At 41.8% G+C, this 26,233-nt stretch overlaps 1 protein-coding gene across 1 annotated transcript in view; it reads right to left on the bottom strand.

Moving 5' to 3' along the window:
• LOC110523598 (astrotactin-2-like) overlaps positions 1-26,233 on the bottom strand; it is a 430,658-nt gene that overhangs the window by 219,671 nt on the left and 184,754 nt on the right. Inside the window, exons 5-10 of the mRNA XM_036977273.1 lie at positions 22,916-23,023; positions 19,605-19,751; positions 16,900-17,067; positions 5,214-5,298; positions 4,427-4,501; positions 1,699-1,836 (exon numbers count right to left, since the gene is read on the bottom strand). Coding sequence (XP_036833168.1) covers positions 1,699-1,836; positions 4,427-4,501; positions 5,214-5,298; positions 16,900-17,067; positions 19,605-19,751; positions 22,916-23,023 — 721 coding nt within the window. The remainder of the gene's footprint in view (positions 1-1,698; positions 1,837-4,426; positions 4,502-5,213; positions 5,299-16,899; positions 17,068-19,604; positions 19,752-22,915; positions 23,024-26,233) is intronic.

The raw sequence follows: 26,233 nt of genomic DNA on the forward strand, positions 1-26,233 counted from the left end.
AGCTGTTTAAAGGCACATTCAACTTATTGTACGTAAACTTCTGACCCACTGGAATTGTGATGCAGAGAATAATCTGTCTGCAAACAATTGTTAGAAAAATTACTTGTGTCATCCACACAGTAGATGTCCTAACCGACTTGCCAAAACTATAGTTTGTTAACAAGACATTTGTGGAGTGGTTGTAATATTAGTTTTTTAATGACTCCAACTTAAGTGTATGTAAACATCTGACTTCAACTGTAGATTGCTACTATAACTCACTGACCCTTCACATACCTAACCATTTTCTTGGCTCTCTTGTAGAGTGTATCCATTGTTTTCAGTGCCATGATGTCCTTGAGGAGCAGATTCAAAGCATGAGCAGCACAGCCAATGCGTGTCATGTGAGGGTAGAGCAAGACAATCACCAGTATTTCTCTGACTACGTTACTCCATTCAGTTAAAACAGCTTCTGATTCCAGGAGGACCATGAGCTGTTGTTATCGATAAGGTGTCTGATTCATCATTTTCACCTCAAATAGAAGTAGATGGAAGTTTGTCAGAGGTTGCTTGTTGTGAGCGCTGAGGGAACTTTATGCATTTGGCCAAAAGATTCTGCATCTTTGGTGCATTCTTCACATTTGATTTGGCACAGTATTTGCTAATGTACACAGCTTTTCCTTCTACATTAGCTGCAGTGAAATGTCTCCACACATCAGATAGTGCCCGTGGCATTTTCCTGTAAAGATTAGAAAAAATGTGTTTAAAAAACCCAAATACAATTCCATGTATGGATAAATAGTTAAATAGTTAGATTAAACAACTCCTTTGTAAGATACATGTTTTAAAATGAAACATGAATGGAAACAGGTGAATTAACACTCCTCAGTTAGCAGGCTCAAGCAAGCTAAAGCCCACATGGTAGCAAAAAATAACTACCAGAAATTGTTAAGTTAGAAATGATTTAAACACACTTTGCTGTAGGCTACCATTTACTAGTTAACATTAACAAAAAATAATCTATGTCATACAAAATATATTCACCCCACACAGTATTATAATCAAAACTTACCAGAAAGCATGAAGTCCTTGGCTCAGACAGTGTAGTAGTGTGGGCTCAATAGCATCTAAAGTAATGATGGACTTATTTTGGCTTATTTGAGCTGTTCTTGCCGACTTGTCGTTTACTTTGAAGAATGTCAAATATAAAATATATTTAGATTTGTTTCACACTTTTTTTGGTTACTACTGATTCCATATGTGTTATGTCATAGTTTTGATGTCTTCACTATTATTCTACAATGTTATTGTCCTCAGCACAAGGTACACTACACCTGTGTAATGATCATGCTGTTTAATCAGCTTCTTGATATGCCACACCTGTCAGGTATATGGAATATTTTGGCAAAGGAGAAATGCTCACTAACAGGGAAGTTAACAAATTTGTGCACAAACATTGAGAGAAACAAGCTTTTGTGCGTATGGAACATTTCTGTTTACATGTTGCATTTATATTTTTGTTCAGTATGTAAATTAAACCTACCCATCATAAAACAGAACCTTAACCATTAGAAGAAAGAAAAATGGACCCCTGATCAGGTTTTTGGAGGTGATCTTCACCCCCACATACAGAGAAGCTTGTATAGGTAAACTGACCTTAGAACAGGTCTCAGAAAATACATCTCTGCCCACACATTGTATTTTTAAAGGTAAACTGACCTGACATCACCAGGGTCCTCTGTCACCAGCACATCAGTCTTGCAACTGGCGATGGGGTTGATTGACAGCTCCACCGGTGGCACCACAAAGCTCTTACTGACTGGCAGCCACAGACCCTGGCCTAGGCTGTAGGACGACCTGCATTTGCACAGAGACAATGAGACACTTAAGTGTCAAAAATGACAAGCACGTGATCATCCTCCATATTAAACCATCAGCTAAATATAAATCAGTCAGCATTTCAACAGCTGGTAAGGGCCTGTCCATTTGACATAGAGCCACAGTCATTTTTGTCTGTTTATATTTGTTATCAATACCATCTGTATCGAAAGCAATGGGGTGGAGGTGGCACCAAAATGCATATCATTAAATTGTGTTTAGCATTAAACTAAAAAGTCAGTGCTTACATGAGGAAAGTTGAGATAAGAGAATATTGATCCATGCTACTGTGCATAATGTTTAGACTTTGGCCAGGGGGCTTTTCCTGACCACATGACCTGACCGATACTCTGTGAGTTCCATCAGTCATTCATCAGTGTTTTCAGTCATTCATCAGTGTTATCAGTCATTCATCAGTGTTATCAGTCATTCAACAGTGTTATCAGTCATTCGTCAGTGTTATCAGTCATTCAACATTGTTATCAGTCATTCAACAGTGTTATCAGTCATTCGTCAGTGTTATCAGTCATTCAACTGTGTTATCAGTCATTCAACTGTGTTATCAGTCATTCAACAGTGTTATCAGTCATTAAACAGTGTTATCAGTCATTAAACAGTGTTATCAGTCATTCAACAGTGTTATCTGTCATTCAACAGTGTTATCAGTCATTTAACAGCGCTACAGCAGTAGTGTTAATATAATCAGTTCTACCACCGCAATTAACATTATGTCATATTACACAATTATCATTAAACATTTTAAATAGTTTACATACAGTTTATTACTGTTAATCCCTGTGTATAAACTCTTACTGAGAATCAGCATTGAGTGTGCAGTGTGATCACTGATCAAGCAACAAATGTTCTCTAAACGAGTTGGGTCATTAGCTTGAGCTGCAAATTTTTTATCGACTAATGGAGTAGGAATATGAAGAGAAAATGTATTCTTGTAGGCTCAATCAAAACTGCATTTCCATGAATTACCAGTGAATAAGAAACACAGGCATAAATAAGGTATAAACGGAACTTGTGAATACACAGATATTAATAAGTTATTACCTTGCAGAAAGAATCTGTGTAGATTATCTTTTAGTCTTCAATAATGATAGACAAAATATACATTTGATTTGAATACAATTCTCATATATTGAGTTATTACTCAATATTGTATTCAAATCAAATGTATATTGTGTGTGTCATTATCAAAGACTGAAAGAGAACTATTATGAATCATAATAACATCTCCTGCTAATGGTTTACGCAACGTGGCTTAGGCTGGCTGTCATGGCCTTGTGACTGACGTTAAGCCATTGCCAATGCTGCGTTATGTTATGGAGACTTCAGCCAATATCTCATTTTATAAGCTCTTTGTCAGTAGTCATTTAAAGAGGTGCTCAGAGCAGTGGGCAGAGTGCGACCGGCCCTGACCTGGGATATAGACAGGAACACAATGAATCAGGCCTGATCAATGGCCACGTCCACTCATAAATAAGACACTGACAGCCAGTATCCCGCTCACTCCGTCCTCTCACTATAGAGCCCATTGATCGGCCCCTGCTCTTCTCCCCATCCATCACACACACCTGGAGGCTTTATCAAAGGTGTGTCTGTGGGGGGTACAAGTGTGTGTGTGTGTGTGTGTGTGTGTGTATGCACGTACATATGCATGTGCGTGAATACAGGAGAGAATCAGAGGGTGATGACAGTTCGGTTAAGAAAAATAAATATGAGATATTCTCAGGGTTTTTTCCCTATAAACTTCCACACCAGGCATTTGATTATGCCAGGGAAAACAGCTTATTCATGAAAAGCTGAGAAAAGATCTGTAGTGATTCTGACAAGAGCGACAGAAAGGCAATATTTGAAATATAATTATCTCTCTCAACTGCAAGGTAGAGGCTCCGAGCGACAAATTCATCATAGGATTTAAGATTATTCTGCGGTGCCATAAAAACCTACAGCCCCATTTCATATTATTTACTGTTTCACTCTTACATCACCTAGTCTATTCTTATTTTGGGAGGTTAAACTATATTCTCTGACACCCCTTCCCAATTTCATGACCTCCCCAATTACAACATACCCCAGAAAGGGGGTATTTTGAAGAAAACCACTAATTTGCTAAAGGCATGGGTTAGAAGCCCAAGGTTCTATTGACTGGCACAGCCACATCCAACTGTACGGAGCATTAGCACTCCTCAGGAAAATGTCACAGAGAATGTCCCTGTCAAGAAAGGCCCTGTGACAAAGGCTGGCACTAAGAGTACTTAAAAGCCCTGTCCATGACATACCCTCTGGCTATTTCTTCACAGGGCCGCATTCTCTGTGTGTGTGTGTGTGTGTGTGCGTGCGTGTGTGCGTGCTATTGTGTTCAGAGCAGAAGCAGAGGCGGGTTTATGGAGGTGACAATCACACAGTCCCAGATCCTATAGTGTGTGGAAGTGGCTGGTAGTGTACACAACGTTCCAGTTTCCCCAGACTTCAAAGTAGTTGATCTGAAAGACATTATTTTGGCAGACCACCAGCTATGCTCTCAGACGAGGGCGCTTGGATTAACATGTCTCCTCACCTGAATATCTTTTCTGGCGTTTGCTCCCCTGTGACGAGGTCATAACCCTTCTCCAGGTTAGTGTAGGGCCAGGGACTATGGAGAGAGCAGGGAGGAAGAGGACCATTGTATGTATACACTGAACAATGCACATTTATAAACACACTCTTCTTAAACATTCATGCACAATCAAAATAAGCTAAATTGCAGAGGAAAAATCTGAGGCAGGAAAATGTTAATACACCATATTACCAAATTAATAGATTAATAAGTAAGTGAGTTGATATACAGTACAGGTTTCTGCTCAGTACAACATAGTTATGCAAGGTCATGTTATACAATTAACTCTGTCTTTAAATACCAAAGATGATCCTCCTTTACTCTTGAATTGGCGAAATGGGATTGGATCTGTGATTGGTGGGTGGGGACCGAGTTCATCATGATGATGGGGGATTTGCATAGCTAGAGGAGGCTGGCGTTTTATTGGCCCAGCTGTTGGGCCAGTCGAGTTAATCAGCATGCAGAGTCTGAGTCAGGAAGAGAGCTTACACTTGACTGGGCACAAGGCAAGGTGATGAATGTCTCATCTCCCTCTCCCTCTCTCTCCGTTTCTATCTCTCTCCCCATCTTACTCTCTCCCTCACTCACTCTCGCTCTCCCTCCCTTCTCTCCCCCTATCCCTCCCTCCCTCCCTCCCTCTCCATTTCCCTTTCGCTCTCTCCCGCCCCCTCTCACTCTGCCTTTCTTCTCCTCTTGTCTCATCAGTGAGGTGACAGTGAGTGTGCAGGGCAGAGCCGGCAGGACTCACCCTTCGTTGCGTCCCCAGTCACTGCGAACACAGAGATGTTTATGCACCGGGTCAGTGGAATAGCCCTCATGACAGCTGCATTCACCTGCAGGATGGAGGGGGAACAAAGTGACAGATATATGAATTCCTCCTGCAGCTGAATAAATTACCCCGTGTGTCTTCCAGGGCCTCCCAGCTCATCCATAATTAGGCAATAATCATTTAATCAGTTGGCATTGGACTTAGTTTGGCAGCTACTGCTCAACACCAACCTCCCGCCTCTTCTCTAACAATAGCAAGCCTCACCTCAATCTCCACCTCAGACATGCTGGAACTCTAAACTGGAGTAAATACGCCCCCCTATAACTTCAACACTCTCCCCCTTCTCTACCCCTGGCATGTTCTGATCCACCCATGGTGTCTTATAAACTTCACGTTCTCTTTATTCTAGACACTGTCTGACCATGAACACGTAACCCCAAACACTCTGGGTAAAAAAAACACTGTGGGGCTTCCTAGTGGCCAGCGGTCTAAGGCACTGCATCACAGTGCTTGAGGTGTCACTACAGATCCGGGTTCGATCCCGGGCTGTGTCGCAGCCGGCCGCGACCGGGAGACCTATGAGGATGTGCACAATTGGCCCAGCATCGTCCGGGTTAGGGGAGGGTATGGCAGGCCGGGATGTCCTTGTCCCATCGCGATCTAGCGACTCCGTTGGCAGGCCGGGCGCATGCACACTGACACGGTCACCAGTTGGACTGGTGCATCTGGCTTCCGTTTTAAGTGAGAAGTGCAGCTTGGCAGGGTCGTGTTTCAGAGGATACATGGCTCTCGACCTTCGCCTCTCCCGAGTCCATTCAGGATTTGCAGCGATGGGACATGTCTGCAACTACCAATTGGATATCACACAATTGGGGAGAAAAAGGGGCAAAAAGTTACACATTTAAAAGAAAAATGTAATCAAACCTCTCCACTCTTGACTCACAGTACTCTCTCCATCCCCCATCAACAAGAACAACTTTCCAAACCAATGCTGTAACAAGCTCTACCCTCTAACAGCACTCTAACCACAACCTTGTACACATCTACCACACTTATCTAGTTACTCTCTACTTCACTCCCTCCATCTTTAACAACCCTCCTCTACAACAAACCTTCATGTTCTCTCCCTGACTCCATCTCTACCACCACTCATTCCTGAACTCTCTCTCACCTGGCATCTAACTACATATACTTCACACCCAGTCCTCTCTTAATGACGCCCATCAGATGTATTCTCTGAGGAAAAAGCATGTATTTACCTCTACGATGCACCACACATCCACAGGGGCCATCATGTACAGTATTCTCCTTCTATTTTGTAAGCAACTCCTATGAAATTGTAGATATATCGGTAGGAAGTACCATCACAACAATATAACATATGACTGTGGTACGTCTTGGTGTGATGTATACTTGAAATGGACAGACTTTTTTCTCTTGGCTCCATCCCTCTATCAACTAAACCAACATTCCTTTTCACTTTGGACCTGCAACATTTTCAATGGCAGAAAGCAAACATTCAATTCATAGCTTTTATGGTAGACTACTGTATGACAAGAGCATAGTGGCAACAGTGCCTTTGAAAAGATAGATGCCAAGGATAAGGGGGTGGTGCTCTGAAAAGGTAGTGTTCCATAGCATAACATAAACAGTGCAAGGACACTTCGCTAAAACAGCAAAGGTGTAAAGCAAAGTGAATTATGAATCTGCACATACTGTATCTACAAAACAACAAAGAAAATAAAGAATGAATGCAAAGTCAACAAAAATTGAGAAGAGTAAAATGCGGCTTTTGATACTCATTGTATCTTTTTCCCTCTCACCTCTGCTCGGATGAAAGCATCCAAGGCGGGGGGGGGGGGGGGGGGGGGGGGGGGGGTGGTACAGTATGGCACATGATGCATCTTTCATTTCACGTGTTTTTAATCCATACATAATCATAGCGGGGGGAAGCGCCAGGCCTGTTCTACCCAGGCCTCAGGGAGCTGATTTATGATCTCTCAGTAGATTCGAGGCGGCAGATTCATGAAACGTTAAAAAAAAAGATCTAAAAAACAAACACTGAATAGGGGGAAAGCGCCCTCTGTGTCTTCTGCCATGCAGGCATTATCACTGCTCTGTGATTTACATTGCCTCTCATCCCAACCCAGCCCTGAGTCTACTGCAGAACATTGCGTTTCTCAACACTCCTCTGATGTTACAGAAAAAAGTTGTTTTCTATAGGCCTATGGAACATCTTGAGTTGCGGAGTGAGGGACTAATACAGGCATTATCACTGCACTATGGTTCAGGCTGCCTCTCATCCACCAAAGCCCCAGTCTACCGCTGAACATTTTGTTCCTGAATGTCACTCTGTTGTTACAGAACTATACAGTGTTTTGCTATGGACCTATGTGACCATTTGAATTGGGGGAGTGGGTAACAAATGTCTGTTGTCAAATGACCTCCGCTGGGGGCACTTGAGTCTTACTGACAGGAACATGATGATCACATTGTTTATCTAACTGCAGACAATTCTTTCTCAGGGAGAATACCTTCCTACTTTTGATATTCTCATCCTCACCTCTTACTTGTTGAAATGTATATGGGATGTTCACTACTCATTTTTTCATTGAACTCATTAAAGTTTTTTTGTAAATATTTTCTTAACTATTTCTTGAACTTGATTGTTGGTTAAGAGCTTGTAAATAAGCATTTCACGGTAAGGTCTGTTGTAATTGGTGCATGTGACAAATATAATTTGATATGATTTGATAATATTCAAATGGTAGTCAGAGTGAAAAACACAATAAACAAAATTAAAAAACAGTTATTTCTCAGTATCTATATAATAATAATTTGGTGGGTGCTTATAGCTGTCCTATTTCACATATGTACATATATTTCACATATGTGTGTACTAATTGAATTCCAAATTTCAAAAACGCCGCTTTAACCACATGTGTTCTGGCTCTGGCCCAACCCATCAGATTCTGAGACCAATCAGACGCTCTAGAATGGGTTTCCATTCTAGAAATCTTCGGGAGGGACTCAGATCCAAACTCACTGCGGAGAGGGAACGTCTGTGGGCATGGCGTAGCGTTTTGTCTGGAGCAAGGAGTTTTGTTAGCCAGTCAATGATTTCATATGGTCAAACTACGATTATGGAGATTTGTGCACAGTTGTGGATAGCTCCATATGCGCCACTAGCGTGAAAAACCTATAAAAATGCATTGTCATTGGCGGTAAAAGTCGGCCATAACATTAGCATTGCACAGAATAACCCTCCTGTTGACTGGCCCATGGTCCCTCATGGGGTTATAACACTGAAATAAATATATTAGCAGGAGTCATGAAAAACCATTCACATTTTATCACCAAGTTCTTAATAATTCATTAAGTGAGTTTATGAGCCGGGGACATAACGGATTCAGGCACAAGCACCTTGGCTAGCAGGGAACAGCTACTGCCTTAATGATGTGAGAATGTGAACCAATTTCTTGTGTTGCTAGCTACCTGCTGAATGGCAGTGGCAAATTGAAAGGCCTTGATGTCGGAGGTGAGAGCTTCCTTTGCTCATAAAGGAACATTTTATCCTTCTTTAGTCAGAAGCTAAGCTAGATTTTTTTTTAACTAATATGAATATTGTACCTGTAACCACCCCAACAAAAAATGGCAAAACAAAACTAAATGTTGTCGTCAAAAAAAGGTAATATGTTGAGGGATGATAATTCAGAGCAATTACTTCAGGAATTTCACAAATGTAAGGCAATTATAGAGTCTAAAGTACCAAGGCTGGGTTTCTACTAAGCTGACATATGGAATATTTTAAAGTTGTTAATACCAAGGATAATATAGCTATTTGATTTTACATTTTAAGACCCCTGTAGGTATAAAAAATTGTATTAGTTGATGAAACATTAAATTTTGACTTACTAAATCAAAACAAAGTATGTTTTAAAGTGTCTGTCCTATGTCTAAAAGAGATAATTGAAAGGTCAGGAAATCACTTCAATATTATTTTGTACCCTTATTTAAAGGGGTACTTCAGGACTTCCCCAGAGTCAGATGAACTTGTGAATAACATTGTTATGTCTCTGTGTCGCAAGCCAATGCTAACTTGTACTTCTCTCCTGCATCTTCCGCTCTCTCTCTCTCTCTTTCTGGATCTATCGCTATCTCTCGCCTTCTTTCTCTCACACACATGCACATGCATTTCTCAATCGCTCATCTCATCTCTAAAATCTTCACAACAAACTCTTTCATAAATGCTTTTGGCAACCAGAATCCCTCATCAGCACATTTCTTGTTTTCTAAATGAAAGCCAAACTGAAAAACAGTAGAGTGAGCGTTAACTGGAGACTAGGGCTGTTGCGGTAACCATATTACCGCCACACCAGGGGTCATGAGTCATGAAGTCAGTTAAATTTCACGTGACCATTTAGTCACGGTAATTAGGCTTCTCCAAGCTCTGATACTGCTGATGGTCATTAATAGCCTACCAAACCTGCTAACTGCCTGGTACTCAGCACTCTATTGTCCCTCTAATCACTCTGACATCAATGCAAACACATTTGAAAATCGAATCAAACACTTCATGAGTGCCCATGAGCTCATGTTGCGCAATATTTCTATAGGCTATGCAAGTGATGGCCTCTATTAAAAAATAAGACTATCCCTTCAGCTTTCTATAGGCTATGCCTACTATATTTATTTCTCTACTTTCCTAATATTAAACACATTGCTTATCTTTACAATAGGAGTATAGCCTACCTGGCTGGCATGACAATAAACCATGGGGAAAAGCGTCCTCCATTCACTATTTAAGTGCACAGATTAAATTTGTTTTTTCCTCTGCCCCTGTTTCGATACAGGTGCATGATAATGGTCCATTATAAATCAAAATAAATGTCACACATATTATTTAGTATATGTAAAGACAAGATGAAATCAAGAATGGTCTGATGGGTGACAATTCTAGCCTATCACCTGTGAATTATATATTATGACTTGTGAATGATGCCTAGCATTAAGAAACAATGCCTTTTTTTTGCAACTTAAAAATAAATCATAGTCACACACCTCGTGTAGCCTAGCCCATAGGCCTATATGTTTTAATAAGGTTTGTATCACAACTAAAGTGGCCAAATAACTTCTTAAAATGAAGCACATTAATCCGCTTTAGAAGGGGTGTAGAGCCTAAGTGGTATACATAAGCAGCGTGTGAGTTTCAAGTTTGGGGAAGATCATTTCCCAGATAAAAATGCACCTTTATAATAAAAGCATTAAATGCATAATTGCATTTGTTGTCACTTTTGATAATAATGGTATTTTCTGCTAATGGAACATTCACGCCTACTACCATGTGCACATTGCTGTGCTTATAATGTGAAGAAATAGCCTAAAAGTGTATCAACATTTTAAGCGAAACGTTTTGATCTGTTGGGTCAGCCACATTGCATCATTTTTCTGTTGTTGAGTGGGTGTATTCATTTGGTATCTATCTCACAGAACAGAATAGGTTGACTTTTGTACTTTGTTCAATTGTATTCTTCATACTATAAAATAATACTAAATAATGCCATGGAATACTAAGCAGATCCTGTAGGCTAAAGGAACTAGTGTAGCCTACAGCCATTTGGCATAGCCACATCCGTACCTAACATAAGGACAACTCAGAGAATGCTACTATTTTCTTCTGAAATAGACTACATTTTCTTCATATCATGCCTCTTTAGACCAGTCTAAAATAAATCATGGATTTATTGTGAAGGTGTAGACTTTTAGACTTGTTAAAATGGCCTGTAGGCTACGTGTGTAATCCAGGAGATGCTAAATGTGTTTGTTAATTAACGGTCAATTACTGTGAGACCGACAGTTATTTGCTTGACAATCACCAGCTGACTAAATTTGGAGACCAGTAACTGATCATCTCCCTCCTTCTCTTTCCCTGCAGCCAACCTGAAGTGACTAATGACACGTTTCATTAGAACACTTTCCCTATCTTGCACAGGCCATGTGGACCATTTTCACATTTCAAGGTTCACAGCATGGACACAGGAAAGAGATATTGTTGTCCCGATGCATATTTCCACCATTACAACCATTCCAGGGGGAAGAAATTCTGTGTCTGGACCTTGAGGAGATTCATCCTCAACATCAGCTATTGGGAGTGTGGGGTGGTGGACTGGATAAATAGGGCTGATAAAGACGGATCGTTCCAAAACGACCTAGCCATTTCAGCACCTATTAGTTGTGGTAGTTATCTCTGAATATTTGTTGGTAGAGAAAATGAAGGGAGGGAAAGAAGGGAGGTTGGGCTTGGGCTTTCATGAAATCCTGAACAAGAGAGGTGATGCTATTTCACATGTATCCTCCCCGTGCTGAGATGTGCTAATGGGGCCGATGGATGGAGGAGCAGGTGGTGTGGCATTACTGATAAGCCGGAGGGATTCATCTAGAGTGTGTGTGTGTGTGTGTTTGTGTGTTTGGGCGTGTGGGTGGGTGCGTGTATGCCTTTGTGTGTGTCCAGGTGCCTGTGCGTGTGTGTGATTGAGCTGGCCCTGGACCAAACCCATTCACACGCCACTGAGGCAGAAGGAGACATCCGTATACACAGGGCCAGTGGAGCCATGTCATTCAGCCAATGACTTCCACTGTGACACCTCACATGAGATGAGGATGATAGTTAAGGCAGAGAGGAAGAGGCCAGGAGATTGTTTATCAAGCCAGGATGACACAATGGTGTGGTAATGACAGTGATGGTAGACTGGGTGGCATTAAGGGATGGTGGAGTGACACAGAGACAGTGTTTGAGGTAGCTGAGTAAAATGACTGCAGCTGGCCAACTGGTGATACAACACAGAGGGGATGTAAAGTGAAATGTGTGTTCTTATAGGAGTATAGGAGTGTGCTTGTATGTACAACTTGCACCCTTTATTGGGTAAATAAAGTATTTTGAAAGGAATTTAATTGTTTGTTGATTGATCTGATACATTCTCCCATTCAATTCTGATTCCCCAACAACAACTTTAGACTTACACATCACTATGTTAAAAGGAGGGGGAACTAAAATCTCATCTGTTATTAATACAACATCTCCAAAAGAACGTCCCTCTCTGTTATCGGGGTTCTATTGAAGCCTCATCACCACAAATATGTTATCTTGCTTTGAGGCATGCGTTCAGGACCCCCGCCTCAGATAATGCCTTTGCGTAGTATTTTCATAATAGATGTGTTATCAGGTGTTTGCTTTCTTGAAAGTCTTCGGGCTTTATCTCCTTCTCAGGCATTTGACTTTCATTCGGTGCAGAGGCAAGTTCACAGGGCCAGGAAATGAATTTAGATCCCCTTGCCGCCGCCTTTTTTTCAATGACAGCTTATCAGACGCTCCTCATTCTCCAGCAGTGGTTCGTTTACAAAACTGCACATTGCACCGATTGTTTCCCAGGCCTTATTGTGAGCCAGTAAAGGCAAGTTGGAATGAGTGAGCGCAGATGATGTCGGGGCTAGGGTTTAGGGGACCTGTGTAGTGTGCATTTGTAAGTTTTGGAAGGAGTGGTGGATGGATAAAGGCAGGTGTTTAGCTAGGAAACGTTGAAGAGACAGGATCTGCTAGTAAACCCACATAACAACTGGTCCATTCACACATCATCTGGAGCATATTTTGGAAGCAGCTGATTTGTAATAAAAATAAACTTCTATAGATAAACCGCTCATATTGTTTACCAAAGCGTCACTGCATAGATATGAATGCAAATTGATTCAGCTTTATAAAGTTGAAATATTATGAATTAAGAGAGAAAAAGCTCAACAATAAGCAATTCTAGTGACAGAGGACCATATCAAAAGCAAAGTCTCACAAAATCTCACAAATCTACCCCTGAAATACATTTTCACATTCAGTAACTACAAGAGAGTTAAATATACATGTACATCACTTCAACAAAGCTGTACTTCAGTATTCTGAACATTCAGAACACCTGCTCTTACCATGACATAGACTGACCAGGAGAATCCAGGTGAACGCTATGATCCCTTATTGATGTCACTTGTTAAATCCACTTCAATCAGTGTAGATGAAGGGGAGGATACAGGTTAAATAATGATTTTTAAGCCTTGAGACAATTGAGACATGGATTGTGTATGTGTGCAATTTGGGTAAGAAAATATTTAAGTGCCTTTGAACAGGGTAGTAGGTGCCAGGTGCCAGGTGTACCGGTTTGTGCCAAGAACTGCAATGCTGCTGGGTTTTTCACACTCAACAGTTTCCAATATGAATGATCAAGAATGGTCCACCACCCAAAGGACTTCCAGCCAACTTGACACAAATGTGGGAAGCACTGGATTCAACATTGGCCAGCATCCCTGTGGAACGCTTTCAACACTTTGTAGAGTACATGCCCCGACGAATTGAGGATTTTCTGAGGGTAAAAAGTGTGAACTCAATATTAGGAAGGTGTTTTTAATGTTTGGTATACTCAGTGTATATTCCTCTAAGAGTTCTCTCACACATGCTCAGCTGCTAGTGTAAGGAAAAGAGGGCTAGCTCGCTGAAAGCTATCATTTCAATTATGTCGAAACAGCCCTGCTCTTTTTCCCCATCTCCATTTTCTCCCTTTCATTCGCTGTACCACAATCACGCTTTTCACAGAAACACAAAACACCATACGGGCTCTAGGCAAACGGAACAAAGACCCACTGAGAAGAAAACAGCATAAAGATAGTGTGTCTCCATCTCCTCTCTACTGGGTCCACTTGTGTGCTGGAAGACAGATGAAAACATGAGAATGTGCTCTTTTGAGGAATTACTTTAATTTCCCTGTCTGAGAAGAGATGAGAAGCCTCCAAAGAGACACAGTACATTTGTTGCCAATTACTGACTCAAACAATCTTTTTAATTTGGAGAGAGAAAGAGAGAGAGAAAGAGAGAGAGAGAGAGAGAGAGAGAAGGGGGTAGGAAGAATGATATGTGCCGTATAACTGTCCATATACTGAAAACATGGCCTTGAAAAATGTATAGGACATAGAGGAGACAAATAGATCTGCTGAGAAGCATGCTCATTTTGGTAGGTTGAATGTCTAAGCTAACATGGCATACCCACATTATTAGTGGCAGCACAAGGAAAGAGCCCGCCAAGAACATTATAAACAGTACTTAGGATTCTCTGAAAAAGTAATAGCTGTATTGTCTAAAATAGCTTACCTTTCAAATACATCAATGTTTCCCAATTTAGCAGAATAGTTGTCTAGGTACTGTTTGATTTACCTTCCTCGCCATGAAACAGACAGAGAATGCTGCCAGTGCCAAGTACATCAGTAGTAGTTTATGTGTGATGTGTTGAGTGGACTCCTACTGTATTCCATTATGCATCAGCCCTCAACATGCCCTTGTCTGGGGTGATATAAATTGCACATACATTACAGCATGTAATCCATGTTAATAAACTTAGACTGGCTCTACTACAGTAGGACAGGGGGAAGTATCCCACCCAGGGGACCAGACACGTTCTGCCATCTGTGCTTTCACTGTGTTGTCTGTAGGTTTTTGGGACTGGGTCCACATCAAATCATTCATTTGAGGATAAGCCAAATGAAAACTTAGTGCTAAACTGTTTTTGTGTTGTGGATTTCTTGTGGGTTCAAATAAACAACTGTGTGGAACAGAACAATATGTTTTACTTATTGTTCAAACAACAATATCCTATATACTGACCCCTGATTGAACAGGTGTTGACAGAAACTGTTACAAACGTCCCATTATAGTCCCTTTACGTGTCCGGTTAGTTCTCTTACCCAGGACTCCACAGGCCTGCGGTGAAACATTTCCTCCTTACTTTCATATCAGACAACTTCCTTTATGAGACAGAGAATCCAGATTGATGATTATAACACAAAGTGATGGTTCTGAAGTGATGGTTCTCCACCCCGGCGAGAGTATTTCTCTCACGGCTGAGTTTCTTGGGCAAAGCAAAGCCTCTTTCTGCTTACTCTGTGAGAACCCGATTAAAAACTAAAGTGACACTTCACATTTGCATGAAAACCGCCCTTCAATGCACACCAGTCATTAAGTGGGGGTAATTGAAAAAGAAAAATTGAGGAGCGAATCAACATATCTGGTGAATCGTTGATTCTGTACCATGACTCTAAGTAGCGAGGGATAGGACTTTGATAGCGCTCCAACCCATTGAGTCTAATGGTCATTAGCAAGGAGTCTTCTACCTCTTTGTTGGCCATGGTGATTAAAGCCCATAAATACCGGAGAATGAGCCATTAGGTTGGACTATAGTGGCCCATGTTGACTGATTTAATAAGGGAGAGCCATTGTTCAAATTAAAATCCTACAAAAGTTGGCCAGGCGTCTGGCCCATGTGTGACTGCCTGCGAGCGTGAGTGATGGAGTGGTTATGCAAAATGTGTGTGTTATCCATGGAAACACGGCAAGTGATCGTTTGGACTGTGGAGGTGTCAAAGAGTTTAAACACACAACGGAGCGTAAAGTTGAAAGACACGTGTTCATATGGAGCCAGATATATAGTTAATAACCAAGTTATATTTATAGTCAAGTAATAGTCAAGTATATACTAAGACCCTGTTTCTCCTGATGCCAGGAAAAACTATTGGCCCTATAATCAAACAGGAACTTCAGCCTACCATAATGACATCCCCATTCCCATCTAGCCTCAAACTATCAGAATCATTCTTGAGACCCTGCCATCTTTCAAGAGACCACTTGCCCTCCTAGACCCCCCAAATATTCCCCTGATATCCCTGATACAGAATCAGAGAGCCCTATTCTATAGGTTTCAGCAGAGTTCCAGGGTTTACGCAAATGCAGCAGAAACCCGTGCCTCTCCTTCCCTTTTATGATGCTAACATTTACTGTTTACTTAGCCAAAGCGCTAATTCATCATCACTCCTAATAATTCACATCAGACAACACCATTTAGGGTCTCAGGTGGCTCCTTATAGACTTCAGTGTTGGTGTGAAAAGAAAGGGGCCTGCGATAGGGAAGTATCAAAGCTATCAGACAGCAAGTCTAAATGTCAGCACTCTGGGCCCAGCGCTGTGCTAAAAGCACATTGAGAGGATGTGGTGGGGAGAGGAGGGTAATATTCTCCACACAGTACTCTGTGACATTGGCCACTCTTATCTGTTTGACTCCTAACCGGAGCTGGCGGGGGTTGAATGAGACCCAGAGCCTGAGATTAGCACTGAAGGTCAAGAGCAAATAAATTTATTTGCCGTAGAGATCCCATCAGCGGCTAAACCTCAGCCAGATGTGTGTGTGTGTGTGTGTGTGTGTGTGTGTGTGTGTGTGCGTGTGTGTGTGTGTGTGTGTGTGTGTGTGTGTGTGTGTGTGTGTGGTTGTTTTTCTATTCTCGTGGGGACCTGAAATCCCCAAATTTCCCCACAAGGATAGTAAAACAAGGAAAATGTCCCATGTCCCCATGAGGACAAAGGCTATTTTATGCTTAGGGGTTAGGTTTAGGGTTACAATTATGGTTATTGTTAGGGGTTAGGTTTAGGGTTAGGCATTAGGTTTAGGATTAGGGGTTAGGATCAAGGATAGGTTTAGGGAAAATAGGACTTTGAATGGAAATACATTTTAGGTCCCCATGAGGATAATATAACAAGTGTGTGTGTGTGCCTCTGTATGCACATGTGTGTGTTTGCGTCACTAACCCGTCTCTGGGTCACACAGCTGTTCACAGGGCTCGGTGGTCCTCTGGCCACAGTAATCTCTGACCCACTGGGTGGAGGAGTTGGTCTGGTAATATAGGATCAGCTTGGCAGGGTTCAGCCAGTTAGACACGTCCAGGAAACTGCCCATGCTCACCACAAAACTACTTCCTGGAACCAAAAGAGAACAGAACACACCTTTACTCATCACATTTCTCTCAGCAGATCATACTGATGTAGTTTTAAGTACTACAGGATCATCCATCATTCAACGCTCAGTGTAACATATCCATGTTTATTGGAGTGAAGATCTTTCTATTGCCAACAACCTGGCTATTCTCTTCTTACGAGCTCGATAGGACATAGAACTGGATATTCAAACATGTTCAATGACTCATTAGTTAAAATGTGAAAATAATGAACACCTTATAAAATATCAATATTATGAGGATACAGTTCAATAAAAATATTATCTACAGCACAATTAGCAGGTATTGATGCCACTTCCACTTTGAACTCAGGTGATGTGAAGTGATAGGCCAGTCAGTGGTTCACCCATAGAGATCCTATTAAATTACTATAGGGGCTATGTCATAAACCCTCAAATTTCCAGAATGGGGTGAAAATGGCAGCCATATTGGTCAGGGAAAAAAAATCCAAACCAGTCTAATTGGAATGAATGGCAGAAGAGGCATAATGCTGTTTTTACTTATGCAGGAAAATAAAACAAAGGCATGTGATATATCAGAAATGGTGTATTAGAATGATTGCCAACCTAAAATATTCATGTCCATTCTAGTCTTCTAATTCCTAATTCTATGGGTTCAACAATCAGCCCAGGGAACAGTGTAATCGGGTGCTGAGTGATTCAATCCCTGATTTACTATTCAGCCGTGCCATTCCTACCACAATCGTTAAACTCCAATCACTAAACGGATTGTTCTTAATTGATGCTATTGATTATTTTCTCCAGGGGGAGCAGTGAAGAGATTACATTTCTACCGTCTTCAAGGATATAGATTCAAATAACTAGCACTATACATGTATGTAGTGTGTTCGTGTGTCTGTTTGCGTTCTCAAGACAGGAGAAAGTGAGAGAGAGAGAGAGAGAGAGAGAGAGAGAGAGAGAGAGAGAGAGAGACAGAGAGAGAGACAGAGAGAGAGACAGAGAGAGAGAGAGAGAGAGACAGAGAGAGGGGAGGAGCAAAAGAGAAAGTCACAACCCACTCTGCAAAAACTGGTTGAATCAACATTGTTTCCACATCATATCAACCCAAAAAATCTAAAAAAGATTGAAACCATCCCCGCTTATATCTGTTGGTGGGGTCTCTGCTCTGCATTTGTTGGGTATTTACACTCCTGAGCCCACTCAGCTCCCTGATAATATCCCCCAATCTGACTGAGTTAGCACCAGTTTGCCACGGGCGGATGATGAGGGATATTTCTGCCCCCCATTTGCTGCCATTTAAATGGTGGCCGTGCGTGTGCTATCTTAACTACAAATGCTCCCAGCGTCCACCAAGAGCTAAAAAATGTGCTCTCCTGGTTAAGGCCAGGACAGCACTTCACCAAAATAATATCAACCTTAGTCTGGGGAACTGAGGCATCGGTGACCAGACTACCTGTTCTGTTCTGCTGATGTGTTGGACGCAAAGCTTTAGAAGATAAGCGAGTGGCTAATTAAATTGCTTGGGCTCTTCATAATCACTCTCCTCCTTCCATCCATCCCTCCCACTCTCTCCCCTGGCCTTTTAGCTTACGGCGAGGAATGGGGAGTCCTGGTATCTTGCCAACTCCAGACCTATACCCATGGACCTCCCATGTCCGAAAACCTCTCAGTCAGGATGGAAGTGTAAATACTCTGGAAACTGGAGTAATTATCTACTACATTGGCCTATTCTGTCAGGATGCATGTGGCTTGTCCCCTGATGCAGGTTTGACAGTGTGTGCATGTTTATCTAACAGTGATCCATAGAAATGCATAGCAATTATGACTGTATTGTTTGTTCCAGCCTAATTAACAAGGATTAATGTACTATCTCTCAATTATGTGTAGTACTTACTATAGAATGTTGTAGTATACTGTAGAATACTATAGTAAATACTTCCTTTAAAAAAACACTGTAGTAAATACTAGTCATGTCTGCAAAAACACTAGTCCGCAAAAACATTACACCCGTTAACGATAGTAAATACTACAGCATTTAATTTGCGTATACCCTGCCCATTCCCCTCCCCTATATACCAATTTGTGCCACTCATAAGTGAGAAACCTACATGCCAAGTATAGACCATATAATGTGTTCTCTACAGGTTATAGAAAAGAGCAGAAGTGCTGAACAATCCTTTCAGAACCCAGTCCTATGTACAAGTTATAGAACATTTTCTTTTTTAGTATTTCTCCAGTAGGTTTCCTCAAGGAGAAAGACTCCACTTATATGTCAAACATAATAAAACCAATAACATTGTAAATACTACAGTAATGTCAGCAAAAACACTACAGTAAATACTACAGTATACAACATTATGCAAAAACACTAAAGTATTTACTATACACTATACACTAGTTATTTTACTACAGTATTTATACTATAGTTAACTGCAAATACTACAGTATACTGTGGGAGAGAGAGAGTCTCTGCCAGAGAAAGAGAGAGAGAGAGCGTAGTTAGAGTAGTTAGATGAGGAAGTTTATGGGGGATACTAACCGTCGGCAACAAAGTGTTCGGGCACGTGGAGCGTAACCTTGACGGTGAGAGAGCAGGAGAGCTGCGTGCCGTAAACCACAGCCAGGACACACGTACTGATGGTGATCAACGTCAGAGTGGCCTTGTTCATCGGGCTGTGTGGACAACCTGAGGGAGGGGGAGACAGGAGTTAGGTCTCACATCAAAACTCAGGGAAGGTGCAGAGAAAACACATGCAAATTATGACTTAAGCTGTTAGGACACAAAACAGAAATGGATTCAAAAACAAGAATAAACAGGAATATGAACTATTTTCTGAAAATGTCTATTTAATCTGAAATGGATCAGCACCATGTCAAAACTACTTTTGGTGGTCCAAAAACTGTCAAACAGTTTCATTTCAAACACATTGTTCTTACCACCAAACATTCACTTTTCACGAAAAACAAACTAGCTAAAAACACCACATACACTCCAGTTAGCCTCCGGCTCCTTTAGATGTAGGGGGAGTTGTTGTGTTTTGATTGGAGTTTTGGTGGTGAGCTCGGAACCATCCAGGGTTCTTTCTAAACTGATTTATGAACAGCACAAGGGCTGTAGTCCAGCAGAGGCAATTAATCGTCATGATAAAAGATGTTAAGAAGGCCCAGCCTCTTTCCACCAGTACAACATCTAGTGTTGCTGATAAATGACACCATCGTCTCTGACAGCGTTATAGATGGGTTGTTTTGGATGCCCTTAGGGTGTCTGTGGGCTTCTCTCCACATTGGGGGGAAAGAGAGCTGAAATGAGCTCATTATCTCCCATAGAGTGGAATTCATCATGCAGCAGCACGCAGGTGTCATATCAAGTGCCAGCTTACCAGTCACCAAGGTGAGGGCAGAGCTGTTATTGAGGGTCAATGGACAGCCTGCTATTTGCTTCTGGATGACGTGTAATGATACAACTTAACTTTTCCTTCTAGTCAAAGCATCTCACCTTGAGCTATACCTCACTTTAACCTCTGGAATCAGACATGTTCTGAAACCAACCTTACACATATGGCTCATACTGTGCTGGTGTTACATTCCAATAGCTGCTATTTCCAGCAAATGTGGGAATGGTTGCTATATGGAAGTGATGGAGCTTAAAAAAAATGCATAGGAAACATGTTTAACTAATGAGCATTTCCGTACTTCTGATCCTGCGAGGCTCTTAGACTGCGACTGATAAACAGACAAGACACTCCAACCACCTGGGTGGACGAATGGTAATGCCCACTGTGTGTGTGTGTGGGTGGGAACAAACATAAACGAGGGTGAGAGAGGATGGGAGAGAGAGGATGAGAGAGAGAGAGAGAGAGAGAGAGAGAGAGAGAGAGAGAGAGAGAGAGAGAGAGAAGGAGAAATTAAGAGACACTCCAATCACCTGGATTTATCTAATGACCCTGCCATTTTGGCTGGACTGGAGCAGTGGGTGTCTATGACAACAGCTCCCAAGCAACTAATCCCATCTGTGTGAACACTCGGGAATGATTAGGTCTGTGAGGGGGCCCTCAATTACTGTAAAAGCCTACAGATAACACTAACAGATGCACACACACGACCACACATCAACACAGGGGATGATAGGTTGGCACATATATACGGACACTCACACACTTAAATACACATTCATTCACACACACACAAACGGCATAAGGGCAACCACACAAACACACTAGCACATGCCAACTGCAAACAAAACAACATTATACTCAAAGCACAAGTACATTTGGCACACACATTCTGAATTTCTAGCACACTCAATCACAGGCTCATACTAGCACCCTTCACACTTGTGCGCCCACGGTCTCCAGCTAATGCATGTTAACAGTGTCCTTTTTATAGAGAAGTCTGCAGTACAGCCAACAGCTAAGATAAGCTTACTGGCATAATACACCCATATAACATACCCAATCATAAACACAAAAACACAAATAAACATGCATATTATGCAAAAGTGAATGTAATAATGCACAGGGACGCGCTCACAAACACACAAGAAAGGCACATTCACAAGGACATCCAAGGCCACACACACACACACACACACACACACACACACACACACACACACACACACACACACACACACACACACACACACACACACACACACACACACACTATCAAATAGCAGTTTGGTTATGCAGACTAAATCATGGCATCCATTAAGGCATTTGATTCAGCTTGCTTATCATTCAGACTCCATTTTCCTCAGCTCATGTATCTGCTGAGTGTCATGATGGTGTTATAAAGCCTTCTAACACCACTCTGGGGATGCCAATGTCTTCCCTGCTTCCAGCTCCACTCACAAACCCAAAGATATCTATTCTTACTTCAGTCGGCTCAGTCCCTCCCATGCTCCCCATACAGTTACATTGCTTTTTTTTTTAAACACCACCACTGTCAAAACAGTAAATGTAGCCATAAGCCATATTTTCAGAGTTGGATATTCAGTTACACTGTTATTTTTTCCATAACTAAGTTGTTGTGTTTTTACAGTAGACCCAATGGTGAAATATTCTCTGGTGGTAGGATTTCACCCATTCAATATTCTCTGGTGGTAGGATTTTACTCGTTCAACGGCTTTGGCTGGTTCAGTGAAATTTCAATTCACAGACTAGTCTATCAAAGCTTTGGTTCTGTCAGTGATAGAGAATGAACAAATGGGGGTTGAAATCTGGTTGAATTTGGAAAACGAATTTGCATAGCAGCATGTCCCAGGGCTGGGCGGAGGGAGTTGATACTGGATTTTTCAAGTCATCAAGCTTCCCAACAAAGTTTGCAGTCAGTACTGAGAAGGTCAGCAGGCACATTTCTATTGAGAGCAAACTTCTGTGTAAACACACTTAAGAAATCACATTGACGAAAATGGGAAATTGCCCTTGAAATCCACTTAGATTAAATTCTAGCCGTAGTTTCCTCTTTCCACACACATACTGTATATGGACAATGACGCACGCATGCACACACGTACACACACACACACACACACACACACACACACACACACACACACACACACACACACACACACACACACACACACACACACACACACTACTGAGTCTTGCTTAGCGAGTACCACTTCCTCCCAATTCGATCATTACTTGGCGCAAACTCGAGACCTCTGCCTCACAAACACACGTGACCACCCTCCTCAAGTGTCTTAGCCGATCGCGTCACCTCAAAAGCTAGCTTGTGAGGTGACGCAAGCGGGACACTTAAGGAGGAGTAAGTTTGGCACATCCCCATGTTCTACACGCATGCGCGCACACACAACCACACACACAACTTCTCTAGGCTCACCTCTGCTGCGCCGGCGGCCTCTGTGCTGCTCTGTGTAGAACTTCAGCTGGGTCTCATCATCACCCTCTGACCCCGAGTCTCCTTGGCGCCCAAACACACTACCAGCCACTGGAAGAGGAGAGACAGAAGGCAAGAAATAGGAGATGAACGGCATGGAGAACAATTGGGTCATAAGTGTATATTGTTACCAGTATGGTGCGAAATTGCCATTACTGTGTCCGTCTGGGATGGACTCACACAATGTGTTTTTGGAGACAGCTAGTTTCAACCAATAGCACACCACATTCAATCATAACAGACCACATTCAGCCATTCATTTCTCAGTGTTTCCTCTTCCTTATTCCCTCACCTCACCAACTAAAGGCCTATACAATACTCACTGACCCATCAAGACTCCCAAATAAATGGTCGACTACCATACAGCAAACATATTGATTTAGTTTCCAATGACCCTGAATTTCCCACTCAAAACATTCCCTAGGCCCTTGAAAGTCAAATCTGCTAAGTGTTTAGGCTACACTGCAGTCTATTCAAAGTTGCAGCTCTCTGTCAGGGTTCTTCAACTCATCCTAAAAGCATGCTGTTAAAATCTCATCTCTCAAGGACTACAAGCACAATCTCCCCGTAATGAAGAAAAGAGAAACTAAAAACGCAATGACTGCAACATGCCTTGGCCAACCTGTCTTTGAGGTGAGCCGTTTCGCATTGTGTAGTGAATTAGTAAGTCTACTTGAAACACCGGATCAAAGGTACTAATTTTGCACCTCACGCAAAAGCGTGCCAAGGAGACAGGAGTGCAAGCAGCTTTTGCACGCAGGTTCTTGGAATGAATTATATTTAGGGAAAAGAAAATCAGCAAACACCCTTCAAGGAGTTTTATGGAGCGGATCACTTGAAAGGCATGCTCCCCTTTAACCACTGAATAAAGCCATCGCAACGCACATCAAATATGTGATGATCTGCAGAAACAGAATGAAGCGTGAAGCCTTAGGACGATGAGACCAAACTTCACCATAGTAAAGAGTAACACTATATAGTATATTGTAGTGAAATGTAATCAACACCTAGCAATGCCATCAAGGGGTTCTAACATATTTGCGTATCGAATTAAGGTGTTGGCTTGACAGTCGCCGGACCCGGGTTCGTAACCCGATCGGGACTACCCCCACCGAATTTGCTACATTCGTGTCAGAAGTGAGATGTCGCCTGTGAGACCATCGGAGAGGCGTGTACACGTCAGCTTGGTATAGAGTGTGGGGGCATGCTCTCCCAAAGGAAGGCGGTAATGTAGCGACCTTAACACAACTGCAATTACAGTGTCTGGGATAGACTCACACAATGTGTTTTTGGAATTGGTTTGACAGTCGCTGGGCCCGGGTTCGAGTCCCCAAATTCTCTACAACAATATGCAGTAGGTGCCCACTGTTCAACATTAGCAGGAGGAAAAGTTAAATGATAGTAATACAAAATAAGAAACATTTTCAAAAAGGCAATGAAAGAAAACGAAAGGACTCGGACTAAGCAGGCATTATATAACTCACTAGGCACAGGTGGAGTCTACTAGGCTCTGACCTCCCTCTACATGTGCAATTCTGTGAATGGCAAAATCAAACACTTGTCACACCATTATATATTGACCTCCCCCATGGCCACGTAAACACCTTAGAGCATTCCAAAATGGCCCACAATATAGCAAGGATCTAATTACTCACATTTAAAATATAAGCAAAACACTTTTGGGAATCATAACCATGTCTAAAGCAGGCTGGGTAAACACTCTTTAAACATATAAACGGTTTCAACAACATATTCATTAATTAGCATCACATAGGCCTAATTCCAAACAAAACAGAAGACAGGAGAATGCCCTCCTGTGCCCAGTAATACTGGCACACATTTGCGTGCGTTTTAGAATGCACAGTGGAGCACGGACCAACCGGTGAAGCGTTGCAACACACAAAATAAAATGATGAGAGAAGCGGATTCAATGGCCGTGGGATGACATAAGTGTGATGACGCGAGGGCTTATGAAGTACAGACCTCCGTCTCCTGAGTACAAACCTTTGTTCATCTCCTGAATACAAACCAACTGGACTTACATGTACAGATGTCAGATGTTAATAATACCCATTTTGTCGCAGGAGGAAAATAATCCTGCAGCAGGAGGATTTGAATAAATATTGAATATTTAAAATTGCCACTAGGACCAGCTGGAAGCGGTGTTTGTAGGCTATACAATAACTTAAACTGCAGCTCCACTGGGCGTCAGTTCAAGTAGCCTATTTAAGCTACATGCAGGCCACAGTGTGTCTCGTGTGAATTCTTACGTGGATTATAATACATTTCCGTATTTGTTGTATTATTAATGAGGGTAAATCTGTTTTTTTAGATAAATTGTTTTACTATATGTTCAAGTCAATCAATATGCTGAATACATTTTTGGTTGCCTCAGTGCTAGTGTGATCCAGAGGTTACTGCCACTGACCTCAAATAATGTTAACAGACAGTAACTATGATGATGCAATCGCTCTTTACAAGATTTGAAAGGAAGGATCTTGTGATTAGTGCTCACATGTAAAAGCTGCTGAATCTCACTCCTGTGAAGAAATCCTCTGACATAAATGCATTGACGCAGCTATATGATGAATGTGAAATTCAGATTAGAAGTTTGGAATCACTGGTTGTAGTGCCAGAAACCTACGGAAGCCTACTATGCCCAATCTTACTGCATATGATTCCAGAAGACAAAATTGCAAAAATCGCTGAAGTTGGAGACTTTTATCTCCCTCACCAACTTCAAACATCTGCTATCTGAGCAGCTAACCGATCGCTGCAGCTGTACATAGTCTATCGGTAAATAGCCCACCCAATTTTACCTACCTCATCCCCATACTGTTTTTATTTATTTACTTTTCTTTTCTTTTGCACACCAATATCTCTACCTGTACATGACCATCTGATAATTTATCACTCCAGTGTTAATCTGCAAAATTGTAATTATTCGCCTACCTCCTCATGCCTTTTGCACACAATGTATATAGACTCTCCTTTTTTTCTACTGTGTTATTGACTTGTTAATTGTTTACTCCATGTGTAACTCTGTGTTGTCTGTTCACACTGCTATGCTTTATCTTGGCCAGGTCGCAGTTGCAAATGAGAACTTGTTCTCAACTATCCTACCTGGTTAAATAAAGGTGAAAAAAAAAATACATAGCTCTTGACTATTAGTCGTCGGAGGGGAGTAGATGAGGAATGGAAAGTGTCTGAGATAGTCAGTTTCGTACAGAGGGAGGTTCAGAGCAGGGAGAGAGCACTACA

The sequence above is a fragment of the Oncorhynchus mykiss genome, chromosome 5 (assembly GCF_013265735.2).
Source record: "Oncorhynchus mykiss isolate Arlee chromosome 5, USDA_OmykA_1.1, whole genome shotgun sequence".
Classification (NCBI taxonomy): domain Eukaryota; kingdom Metazoa; phylum Chordata; class Actinopteri; order Salmoniformes; family Salmonidae; genus Oncorhynchus; species Oncorhynchus mykiss.